At 39.0% G+C, this 13,076-nt stretch overlaps 1 protein-coding gene across 2 annotated transcripts in view; it reads left to right on the top strand.

Annotated features, from left to right (window-relative positions):
* The first annotated feature begins 2,015 nt into the window (after positions 1 to 2,015).
* Positions 2,016 to 13,076, top strand: part of LOC308407669 (natural resistance-associated macrophage protein 2-like) — a 27,997-nt gene continuing 16,936 nt past the window's right edge. The window contains exons 1-5 of one of the 2 annotated variants that reach the window (XM_080899461.1): positions 2,016 to 2,351; positions 3,566 to 3,655; positions 8,427 to 8,581; positions 8,672 to 8,794; positions 12,966 to 13,076. The exon at positions 12,966 to 13,076 is cut by the window's right edge and continues 9 nt beyond it. In XM_080899461.1, the coding sequence (XP_080755587.1) occupies positions 2,330 to 2,351; positions 3,566 to 3,655; positions 8,427 to 8,581; positions 8,672 to 8,794; positions 12,966 to 13,076 (501 nt within the window). In that variant the 5' untranslated portion in view covers positions 2,016 to 2,329. The remainder of the gene's footprint in view (positions 2,352 to 3,565; positions 3,656 to 8,426; positions 8,582 to 8,671; positions 8,795 to 12,965) is intronic. The other variant, XM_080899460.1, reaches the window with a different exon arrangement.

Raw genomic sequence — 13,076 nt, 5'->3', positions numbered from 1 at the left:
GGACTCTTAGTGTTTTAGAAACCTTATTCAGACCTTTTCACCTGTCTGCCTGTCTGAGTAGTTTTATTTCTCAGCTTCGCTCATATTCTTTTCTTTACATGTTCTCTTTTTAGTTTATGTGTTTAGGATATTATAGCACGGATTTATAGTGTCACATAAACTTTTAGTGTTTAATGGGATTTGTTGTTTCCTGTTGTATAAAGCTACATAATCACAGGAACTTGTTGTCATGTGCAAGGAAAGATAATTTTAGCCCCTGAGTGTCCTCATTAAACTGCACTGTTGATGCAAGCTGCAATTAAATCGTTGTTTGGTCAACAAGACACCAATCTGCAACAGGATTAACAAGGATTTAGAAACATTCTTCTCTTCCACATCCATTTCTTTGTCTTGTCTAATTTTAAATCGAATAATTTTGCACCACAGTTGGTTTAATTAACTGTAAAGCAAACAAAAGACGTGTTTTATTGTACTGTGCGATTTTAAAAATGAAACAAACTATTTAATCAGTATTCTTGTGGTTAATTTGCACTATTTAAAGTTATAACAAGAGCAAAACACACACAAGTTTGGTATCTTAACACTGGCTCACAGTGTTTTTAGATTCATTGTCTCACTTTTAACAAGCCAGTACATTTAGCACATTGTTGCTCCTAATAATAACTTCATTATTGATTGATTTGCTAGTTAAACAGCAGTGATAAGTGGCTTGTTTTGCCCACTCTGGTTTCTGGACGGTTTCCGGGTTATAAATTAAGTTTAAAATAAATAATTAATAAGCTAGTGCCGCCCAATTTAGGGACCTGACTCACACCAGGTGTCTTGAAAGATGATTACAGGTTAGTATTAAATGACTAAAAGCTAAATTCTTTAGAGAAATGTATCTAAAGCTACAATTTTACCTGATTAAAAGTAAAAGTAAGTTTCTCATGGACACAGACATGCGTCAACCTCGTTATGGAGGTTGTGGGAACGGCTGCATTAGGTTCCTTTAATTTATGTTTTGATGGTCTTCTGTCAGTGTCTGTATTGCTAATCCCGGCAGTATGGAAAGGTGTTGATGTGTTGTGTATTTGTATAGCTGTTACTATTAATTAACCATACTCACTTATTTTACAAAGCCAATGTCGAGACTCTGAATAAAACCAATAATGTGACATCTTTGTGTACTATAAGTTTTACATTTTGGAACATTTAACCAAATGGGGAATCAAGGAACTCATTAAAATCCCAATAATATCCATGCTCATGATAAGTGGATGTAAACCTCTGATTACAACTGTAGCATTGCTCTTATTTTTTTATTCAGGTTTTATTCAGGTTTTTAAATGTTAACGTTATACTTAAGTTGTCAGAGATTAATAAAAAGCTGTCAGATAATACAAATATACAGCGTCCCTAAAAGAACATGAGGTGTGGCGTGAAAGTGAAATTCCTTTTTTATTCAGACATTGAGACGCAAGTAAAACTTTAAATTCAATTTTGCATAATAAGCAGTTAAAGTCTGTCTATTCTAATGAAAGCTAAAATGTGCACAGAAAATTACCATATACGTACAGAGATGTGATTATTCTTTTACAAAACCAGCTATGTAAGTCAGGCTATAAAGATACATATATTTTTGAATACAAAAAAATAGGTTTTCGTGTAAATTTCGCAGATAAAAGGTTAATAATTGCGTTTAACGTCCAAAGTTTGAAGCGGTAAAGTGAATAATTTCACTTCCCTGTAATTTGAGAGCACTCTAGTCTGTTTATGTACCTGTCACTACCTCATGTGGACTTTACTTTGAAAATTGCAGCTCGGAACGTTTGATGTGACTTTAATTTTGAATTGAAGCCAGCACAAAAAAGAAAAAAAGAAAAAAAAAAAGCTGACGCGTGGATTTCAGCTTCACTCCCACCCGGACGAGTGTGAAAATTAATGTTTCATTAAAATATTAACCAGGTCGTTCGCTTTATTTTGAAATCTCCTGCACAAGATCTCATTTCCTGCTGTTCAGCTCAGGTTGTTCGGACAAACCTGGTCACGTGGTAGAAAGTGGCAAGAGGACGGGATCATTTATCAAAGTTTAAGGTTATATGTGTGACTTTGTCCTCAGGGAGATTCCCCTTCCTCCTCCTCCTCCTCCTCCTCTTTACCTGCACGATAAGTCAACACCTTCAGTCGTGGAGAGGATGTCCAACCTGCCGGATGTTCCTGCTCCGCGTAAATTCCACTGGATCCAAGAAGGAAGCGAGGACACGTTTAGCGGCTTGGAGTTCAGAAGTTTAGTTCTGGTTTCGTCCGATGAGAAGATTTCAAAGTGTTAAAGACACAAAGAAGAAACATGTTTTCCTTCCTGCGCTCAGGTGAGTTTTCCCTTTGGATTGTTTCCTCGTGCAGCACAGGTGATGATGCCTGGAGATCTACACAGACACAAATTATAGGATATTATAGTGACAGATTTATCGTGTCACAGAGTTCATATTAACCTAGTCGTGTTTATTGGGTTTATCGTTTCCCGTTGTATAAAGTTACACTATCACAGGAACTTGTTAGGTAATTATACCCCCTTAACTGCCCTCTTTAAATTTACAGTATTGATGCGAGCTGCAGTTAAATCAGTAAAGTAACCCGTGTGTTATATTATAAAATTCTAAATGACTCTATAATAAAAGTAATTGTCCATCTGTGGAAGTTTAATTGTACCAATATTATTTAGAAATGTGTGATGAGCGCTGTAAACAGAAAATATGTGCGTAAAATACTGATACTTATAAATGTGTGATTACAGGCTTCTTTTCTGATGTGATTTCAAATAAAATGCTTAATCATTTAAAAAGCATGCTGTTATGAATAAAAACTGTAACTATTGAGCTGAATGAGCAACAAAAGCAATGTAACATTATTTTTGGGGGGCTCAGGCTTTTATTAGAGGTACACGGTGGGTGTCTGCATCTGTTAGCCTGTAAGACTGGAAAGTGTCTGATTGAGAGAAGCTTAATTTTTCAGCATGACAGTGATCCCAAACACACTGTCAGTGCAGTAAAGTCATACCTGCACAGAAAAGTATACAGTGGAAGTCTATCAGTCATGGATTGGCCTCCCCAGAGCCTGGACCCCGACATTATAGAAGCATTATAGGGACATCTGGACAGAGGACAGAAGAAAAAATGAGCCAACATCCAAAGTAGAGCTTCGAAAGTCCTTCCAGAGGCCTGGAGAACTAACCCCGAAGACTGGTCACACCAAATATCGACTTTCAAGCTCGTTATAATTGTACAAACTCTGTTTTTTATCTTATATTGCACATGTTTCAATAAATCTTTGCACCTTTTTCACATTTTGCAAGAAAAATTTAAAAACTGAGGCGTGACTCAAGACGTTTGCACAGCACCGCACATGTCTTTTGAAGTATTAGAATACATAATACATACACATATGAGAGAACTGAGTGGAGCCCCGACTACACATTTGTACATAGTTTCTCATAGTTTTCTGTGTGTGAAGGATTTGATTCTGTGTATGTACTCTGATTACATAAATCACTTTAATCCCAGTATAATTACCTGTTTGCTTCCAGGCAGAAACCCCGCTCCTGAGCAGATCCACATTACCTCGCTACCTCCCAGTATTCCCACAGACCAGGAGCCAGAGCAAGCTGAAGGACAAGGTGAGGATGTTTATCCTGTACACAGCGTTTTTTTTAAGGACTCATCACATTTTTATGAAATACATGAAACCTTTCAGCCAGACTCACTCAGCGACATGGAGCGCTACAGGAAGCCGTTACAGCGTCGTGACAACAAAACACAAATCTGCTCCGTGTCGGGGGAAGTGAAGCATCAGCTCCTCTTTTCCCCTAAAAGCAGAACAAACTGTTGACTTTTATCGTATTATTAATTCATCTCTGTTCAACCAAGACTCGAACTTTGCTTTCCCTTTCCAGGCGTTAACAACTTGCCTCCAAATAGATTTCTCAACAAATTTGTGTACAAGAGAATTAATTTGAGTCCTCTGATTTTTTTTATTTTGCATCTTTTTTCAATTAAAATATGGAGACCATTAAATTACTAGCTTGCAGTATTTCTGTCTCCTTTTGGAGTCTCATTTCACAGCTGACCAGGGTTATGGTGGTGCATCTTCCACAGACATGCATCTTAGGTTACCTGATTCTAAATTGGACGTAGGTGTAAATGATGGTTGTCTCTGTGCTGTGGAAACCTCTCCTAGATATACAGTACCTTCCCTCTTCCGTATGAGATCTGGGATAGGCTCAAACACTCCTGAATAAGCTTAGGAAAAAGGGATGGATGCCTGTATTAGACCAGTGATTCCCATAGACTGTATATAAAGATGGACATAGCCACTGTGACAGTGGTTAGTGACATCTTGTTATGAAGCACGGAGCTTAACATGTCTGCCGTCTGTCATATTTTGAAAAAAGGCGTAACAAGCAAGGGCGGGGTGGATCTGACAGCCTGACAGGTTTATCCTCCTTCCTGACTTGAAGAGTGGCCACATATTTTCTAAATACCTTTTAAACAAACAACTGAACACATAAAGTCACCAGTAAAGTATTTACTGAGGCCTGTTTTCCCCACAGGCATCTATACAACTTAAAGGCTTTTTGCACCCTGCTGGACAAAAGAATACATGTTTAAGGCGCCTTCAGATTAGCTTTTTACCCTTTTTTTAACTTTATCTTCGATACTTTGCACACACTCAGTCCCCAGTCCTTTGTGCTGCTCCCAGATGGTGGGAATTATAAGACTGTACCAAATCAACAACCCCGACTGACAGCAGGAAGGAAATATGATCACTTTTTTCCTGTGGCACAGACCGCAACTAAACACCGGTGCAGACGACCGTCCACCTAAAGAAGAGAGGGAGTTGGTACAGACCAAAGTGACAGCTCCCTGTCTTCTGGCTCCAGCTGGACTGAGGATGTCAACAGCCTTCAGCTCAAGTGTGTCACCCGCCTGGAAAAGCTGGTTAAAGTTAGCACGATCCCAGGCTAAAGAGACAAACTGCAAACCAAATGTGTGCTCTGAGAGACACCTGGTCTGCTCAGTGTCTCGTGAGGCCATGAAGGCAGGACGTACACCGGTTGAGTGGGGACACTTGTTAGATGTCAGGCTAGATCTGTCAGCGCAGAGGTGTGCACACTTTAAAGACGTGAATTAAAACAGTGCTGAATTATGCTAAATATATGCTAGACATAGTAGAGAATAACCGGTCCTTGTTTTAAAAACAAGATTTTTTTTTTAAGGAAAAAGTTGAAAACTTCTGTTTTCTTTACAATTGGAGAAAATTTGTTACAGTTTATAACTAAAAGTTTGTTTGCAAACTCAAGTGGAGCGTCCACAGTTGAAGTAGACTTAAATCATATATGATGGTCTATGGACCAGTTCTGGCCCTGGGGCAGTTTTTCGCCCATGATCTCCATGTTAAAAGAAGAAGAAGGCCGTGAACCGAGGATATATCAGCAGACGTACGTTTTTTATTTGTTTTTGTAAAGGTGTGCCTTGAAATTTTGGCTTGCCCTTTGGTGTGCCCTGGGCAAGAACATTTTGAGAAAACTGCTGGATTGAAAGTCTTTAAAAAGTACAAAACAATAAAGAAGACGTTGCGATGTGATCAAGAGCTCCTGAGCGGTGATTGTTGGTCACCTGCTGATTGAAGGTAAAGAGAGAAAAACCTGAATCTGAGTGTTTCTTCTGCTTGACTCAGAGAAGTTCCTCAGGCCGTGAAACGCTGCACTGCATTTGTAGTTAATGCACTTCTCAAAGGGCATTTCCACTCATAAACATATATTGGCTGTTGCTTATTTTGGGCTGGACAGTATTGCTTAAAATGCCATCAGGATAGATGTCTAAATATCATTCAATATAAATATTTACAATGATAAATGTCAGCATGTTGTTGATTTTTTTCCTGGCAGTTTCCTGCCGAGGATTAGGCTGATGCTGGTCGACTCATGGGGATCGGTAATGTTCCACTCGCTGCTGTTATAGGATGTGAAATAGTCTCAGTTTATGCTGTTCTGATGTTTGTCACATTGGAAAAAGCCCCGAAAAACCTCTCCTGAAGTAATGACAAGTTCTTATGAATTATAAGCTTAAAATTGATCAGCTCTTTGCTGAATATTTGAGTTTTTGTTCTTATTTTATTTATTTTAAATTATGATAATGATTTTATAACTTTTCTCTTGGATGTTTGAGCTTCACTGTGTATAAGGATTCAGGCAGAAAACTCAGGATCTTCTGCCGAAAGCTTTTCTGAGCTCAAACAAAATTTTACTTTAAGCTGCAAAGCTGTGAGCAGGATTTATGTCATGGCTGGTCTTGGAAGTCACTCCTGGTCCAACGGGCAACTTAAACTGGGTTAATGTGTTTTAGAAGCATTAAGACACTTTAACTTTACACAATGTTCTTGATATGAAGAAGAACAAGTTCTGAATGTATTCGTGCTCAGCCATAATTGCAGCTCGTCTGCTCAGATAAGACTGATGCAGCTCATGTTCCTGATAGCAGAGACATTGCTGGCTCAGATTAAGAGACTAAAACAGGAGAAACCTGCTGTAAACAAAAGCCTTCACATGACCTGGACCCCTGAAGGCTTCAAAAAACAGGAGGAACAGGGAGGAGGCATAACCCATCACGTGTTCTGGCTGAAAAGTGAAAAGGCGGAAAGTCATTTTGCTAGAAAGTTGAAAATAGTTCTACAAAAAAAAGGGCAGCAGACTAAGAAGTAAATGTCAGAACGGATTATTTTATCAGGGGTTTTATCATTTTTATTGCTTAATTGATGAAAGGATGTTATTAAACAACTAGAAAGCCCAGGATGGATATCCAGCAGACGGTGACGTGTCCAACATCAGTTAAAGTTGGATTTTCAACCAAGACCAGACATTTAGAAAAGACAGTCAGTTAGCCATATTTTTTTAATATTAAAAACTTCTTTACACCACTGCGTTCTCTCTACATGTGAAGCATTGTCTCATGGAGTGTTGCATGATGAGCTTATTTGTTTAAGCCTCTAAACCTACCGTTTCCACCTGCTAAGTCAACACAGTGATGCACTGTAACTCTGACGCCTCTGAGCAAGAGATGCCCGTCCTTAAAGTTTGGAGAAGTGTGGCACTTTCCAAGCAGATTTAGACACACGTAATTTATTCTTTGTCTTTTCGTTGACCTTAAAACCTTTTAACCATAACTTGATGTTGTCTAATAAAATATTCTTCAACAAGTTTTTGCTGTTTGGGATGAGCTGTGTGGAGATCTGCACGCGGACAGTGGAAACGTAGACCTGAGCCTAAACTAAAGACTCTAATGTTGACTTTCCAGCTCATAAAGTCATGTTTTTAAAGGATTTTAAATAAGTGTTTGCTGGGTGTGAGATTACTGTTTAAAGCAGAGTATTTTTTATTGTATCTTCAGTTATGTGTTTGGGGCCCTGTAATCTCAGCAGACACATGGTTATAGTTAATAGATGTTTGGATGGACTTTATCTGTTTAAAGGATAGGATTTACAGAAAACGCAGAGGAAACAGAATAAAAGAAAGGAGACAAAACACACATCTGACTGAACGTGGCAGCATTATTACCTGCACCTCTGACAGCAGTTAAACTTTGGTTTATTTGAAAGTTTAAAACAAAACTGCATTCTCAACAAGCTAAAAGATAAACATGGAACTAGGGCTGTTCGATATAACGATGTATATCGATGACGATATAAAAACATCTATCGTTTCATCTTACGCTATCGTTTGTTTCGTGGTGTCGCAAAATAAACTGTTTACGGCAATATTTTTTTCATCGTTCTGATGGTCACTGTAGTGGCTATATTAATTTCTTAAAGTTCTCTCTTTGTCTTATATTTAATATAACCACACTACTGACGGACAAGCGCCTTTTTTATGCGTTGTCGTTAGCAACAGCGACGGTAACACCTTCGCGTGTCCGCTTGTTTATGTTCCACATAAACCTTTCACAATAAAGCTCAAGATCCTGTTGAGACCTTTCAAAATAAACTGAATCACGTGAAAGAGCAGATTATTTATGGATGAGAATTTAAAAAAAAAAGAGCCGCCAGGTGCTAAAAAATAAACTTTAGACTCAAACGTTAGAACAGGCTTTTCCGCAAGTCGAGCTGCCCGAGATTCACAGAATTTACAGAAAATTTAAAAATTTTGTGATTTATATCGTTATCGGGACGATAGAATTCTTATATCGGGATATGAGATTTTGGTCATATCACACAGCCCTACCTGGAACACATTATGTTATTATACTATAAGCTTCGCATTTTTATGTATATATCAGTTGTTTTCCTACCCGTCTGCCTGCCTAACATGCTGTTTGTGTGTTGTTGACCTGTGTAAAGTTCACTTTTCTACTTTCTTACGATGCTTTTGTCATTATGTTGGTGTTAAATTTCAGCGGATGACGTGGTTGAAGAGAAAGGGGTGATCCAGACCACATACACTCACAGAGTACACTCCACACCCTCGGTCTTCCTCCAGAATCACAATGATGAGCCTGTTTCCAGCACTTACCTTGATGAGAAAGTCCCTGTCCCTGAGGAGGACGGCGAGGTAAATCAACCCTGGATTACATATGCAAACCTGAGTTAAATCAAGATTTGATGTTATTAGTGGTGCAACTTTTGTTTCCCCCTGCCACAGAGGTGGATAAGTCTCCGCAAGCTCTGGGCCTTCACCGGCCCGGGGTTTCTGATGAGCATAGCCTACCTGGATCCAGGTAACATCGAGTCTGACCTGCAGTCAGGTGCCAAAGCTGGCTTCAAGGTAACTGAGATCATGCTTGGTTTGTGTTTTGGTTGATTAAGAGTTAGCTTATGTCAGAGAAAGTTAAACTGAAGTCATTTTTATTTGCAATTATGATAATTATTTGGTAATTAACTATTTTTCCACTATACTTCCCAAATTATTTTGTACAAGCAGCAGTTTTGTCCCCAAATATCTAAGTTATAACAACACAGGACCAAGAAAGGCAACAAATTCAAAAAACGTTGATTACTTGGTTACTAAAATTAAAAAGAAATGCAGCCTTAGTTAAAAAACAAAGTTAAACATATCTAATATTTACAGTGGGAACCTTTTGTTTTAAAATATCTGCTCATTTTAATTTTTTTGCCGGCAGCAAACTTCAATAAAGTTGAGACAGGGGCTGCTTCACCTCTTCTTCACACTCTGTTAGTGTTATTGAAAGCATGAGTTTCTATCATTTTGAAATAAAAAATATCTTCCTGTTCTTGCTTGAGGTAAAATTTGATTTGCTCAACAGTTTCTGGCCTTGTTTATTGTTTAGTCTTTTACTGTCTTCCAAATGTTTTCAGTGGGTAACAGGTCTGAGTGAGTGTACTGCAAATACAGACTGATGGGTCGCACGTCTTGCTTTTTTAAACTTGGCTATGTCACCATGGTAACCTATGCTGAACACATCAACTGGTCCAGAGCAGGTTACGTTCGGATTTCGGTTTAAATTTGTCTGAAAGTGCCACATTCACTAATTCTTTTCTCTAAATTTCTTTTTAACATTTAATCTGTTGAGAAGTACCTCACAAAGTTATACCAGCACCAACTGTGCGTCACATGTATGGATGAGGAATGTGCATAAATATGATTTTCAGCTTGGTCCTAATCAGATGCCCAGTGTTGGAGTTGTAGCAAACACAACATGCATTAGATTAAAAAAGAATCACTGTGTTTGTAGGCTGTTTATCACCAAGCTGATTTAGTCAATGAAATTCACTCCACACTCATCCGACAACTAAACCAAAGTGGTTTTCTCCATCATCACGCTTTGGGCCAAGTCAGATTTTAAGTTTCTAACTTTGCAGCTGTCGTGTTAGAAATAAACAGCAGCACTGCAGTGAAAGCTTGAGTATTCACAATATTAGTTGCAGATTTATTTGCAGCACCAGTGGCATGTTTAACCTCTCATATTATTTATAAATTTCTATCTCCTGGTGTAGGCAGCAATGAAATAGGTAGCTCTCAATGACAACATTTTGTGCAGAAGAAGACTTTAATGACGTGCCGTGTTTCCACTGTTCTGTGAGCGTGCACAGTCTTTGTCTTTCCAAGCTAACACAAAGAATGTCTGGCTATATTGAACTTCCTTTCAAGAGCGTTAGCAAGCCCGTTTAGCGCTCAGACTCAGATTATGGAGCATTGCTGCTGGTAAATGTGCAGAACAGACAAAGCCTTTACCTAAATCATCATGTGTTGCTCTGCAACCTGTAGATACCTTTCAGCATTAATGGTTGCTCTGGTTATGTCATTTGTTCTTTTGCATTTCAGCAATATTTCTTGAAAGACAAGTCCGACTTTGAAATTCACCAGTCCCACAGCACTGCAGGTCAAAGTTTAACAAAAGTGTCCTTTGCCCTTAAACAGGTGGAAACATTCCTGAACTTCGGAGTCGCATCATTTAAACTGAGTGAATGTTTACTGAGACTGGTGTAAGAGTGACCGGGCCCTAAGCCTTAATCCTGACCGTCAGTCTTGAGGTATGCAGGGCTTTTAAAGGTTGTGAGCCTCAGCCAATCACAGCGACAAGGCTGCAGCACAGTCACAGAAAAGCAGTGCTCAAGAGTCTCGTAGCGGCTCAGTAATGTGAGGATTAATTATTGTTAATTAAGACAAAGTTAATCTGTTTAACATTTTTCAACAACAATAAAATTCACATTGCTTCTCATAAAATAACATAAAAAGCTTTGAATAAAACTAAATGCAACATAAGACTGTGTAAAAGCACATTAGAAAGAAATTGGTTCAAGAATTAATTGGTTTTAATAAAAGGCAGTGGCAAACAAAAAGTCTTCAGTCTTAGTTTACCAGAACACAGAGTTACTCCTGCTTTATGTGAGTTTGTTCCAGACATGTGGAGCAAAAAGCCTGAAAGCTGCTGCTTCTATGTTTAGTTTTATCTCTGAGGACAGAAAGCAGACCTGTACTGGGAGACCTGAGGGGTCAATACGCAGCAGACCAGACATGTAAAACATGCTGGCTTATAAACCGTTCTGTGCTTTATAAACCAGCAGCAGCAGTCTTTTCAAACAAACATTGAACACATGTGCTGAGAAGAAGTGTTAATTGATTTAATTCAGATAAGGCGATCAAAATATGTTTGTTTGACAGGAAAAAAAGAAAGAAAGACATAAACAGATTATATTCAGAGTTCTAAAATGAAATAAGAATATAGATGAAGAGTAAAGCATCATCTCCGTCATGGGGGAGGCAGAGGGAGTGCGAGACATAAGAATAAAACTGCATTTCCTTTATCGTTTTTAGGTTTTCCACCAAAGAAAGAAGTATGTCGCAACAGGGGAAGTAGAAGCAGATGGTAAAAAAAGGGGTACGGGACTCGTGAAAGTTCACGTCAGGTTAATGTGGCCGCAAAACAACAGTCTCTTTTCACAGAAAACGCGCTCACACTGACTGAAAAGCAGAGGCGCTTCATAAAATGCAAAGGTTCCAGTTTTCTATATGCGCAAATCTGTTTCTGTCAGAGGGCCACAACTTAAGATAAAGAAGTCAAGCTGGGCTTAGACGTACTTTATTTATCCCAAAGGTTGATAACTTGCTTTGTTACAGAAGATAAAACATTGACACAACCAGTAACAACATATAAAAATAGCTCAATAACAGACAGTAGTGCCAAAAAATAGAATTACTTTCAAGTAAAATACAGTTGACTATAATCTAAAAGAAATTTATATAAGCTGCATCGCTCCAAAAAGTAAGTGGGCCCTTGATCATCGGTGTAACACAAAGTCCGTTACACTTCAGGGCTATATTAGTGTGCAGTCAGGAACATAAACCACTGAATCAGTTTATGCTTCCTAACTGAAGTTTAACCGTTTTGTTTTTTTTTTTTGAGCAGTGTAAAATGGCTCAATAAAATATAATAAAAGTGTAAAATGGCTCAATAACACACAATAAAACAAAAATAAAGCGGAAATTCTAAAAATAGGATACTAAAGGTAGTAGAAGGAAAGGTATGAGGTTTAGTTTTACAGAGTTGAGTAAGTGTAATAGTTAAAAACAGAGTCTTGGGAATAAATTAATGTCAGTGCTGTCACAAAGCTGGTTTTATGTGTGTCTGTGTGCATAACAGAGCAGAACTTTCAGAGCATGTTCACACCTATAGTTCGTTTACTCTGGTCTGAATCAGTCGATGAGTTTGTAAACTTGTTGCTTTTCCTTGTGGTTTAGTTTGTTTTCACACAGAGAAAAATCCAAATGAACTCCAAGCGAACCGAAATGAGTCACGAACAAACCACATAAGAATATTCGGTCTGCTTATCGGCCAGATGTGTCTGGGGCGGGAACAACAAAAGTAAATACAGGAAGCAGGTGCCGTGTTCTGGACTATCAGGGAACACGGAGAATTTAGGTTTGTTTCACAGCTAGCTGCCAGCCCGTACAGATCCTTGCACGTCTACCTTGCTGCATCTCTGGATACAAGACAAGCTTGCAATGTACCCATGGTAGTTGGTTCAGATCACGTTCACAGGATAAACAAACCGTTCTGAAGTTCGTGTGGAACCGTACCAAGACCCGAGGCGATCTCAGTACGGTTGTTTTGGTGTGCGATTGTTGTGTTCACATCTGCACAAACGAACCGCACCAAGAGGGAAAACAAACCAGTTTGATTTAAACTGATGAAACACGGCAGCTGTGAAAACAGCCTTAGACAAAAGATAAGAACCACTGATTCAAACAACCTCAAACTACACGTACTCGAGCAACAACTCGCTGGGTTTCAAGCTGATCGAAGGGCAAATAACAGACAGAACGACATACAGAGATTTCATAATTTACTGGTGGTGTTTTAAACCACTTCCTGGCTTCAGTTTCTTTTCAGATCTTAGGGCAGCTTCACAATCATGTTACCTATCAGCTCACAGGCTCTGATTAACTGTTCGGCTCTCTGCCCTCGTCCTTTCAGCTGCTCTGGGTGCTGCTGGGTGCCACCATCGTCGGCCTGCTGCTGCAGAGGCTGGCGGCTCGGCTAGGCGTGGTCACCGGGATGCACCTGGCTGAAGTCTGCAACCGCCAG

This window comes from Rhamphochromis sp. 'chilingali' (genome assembly GCF_963969265.1).
Source record: "Rhamphochromis sp. 'chilingali' genome assembly, chromosome: 12".
In the NCBI taxonomy this organism is placed as follows: domain Eukaryota; kingdom Metazoa; phylum Chordata; class Actinopteri; order Cichliformes; family Cichlidae; genus Rhamphochromis; species Rhamphochromis sp. 'chilingali'.
Note: the sequence above shows the minus strand (reverse complement) of the source record. Positions and strands in the feature narration are given on the sequence as shown.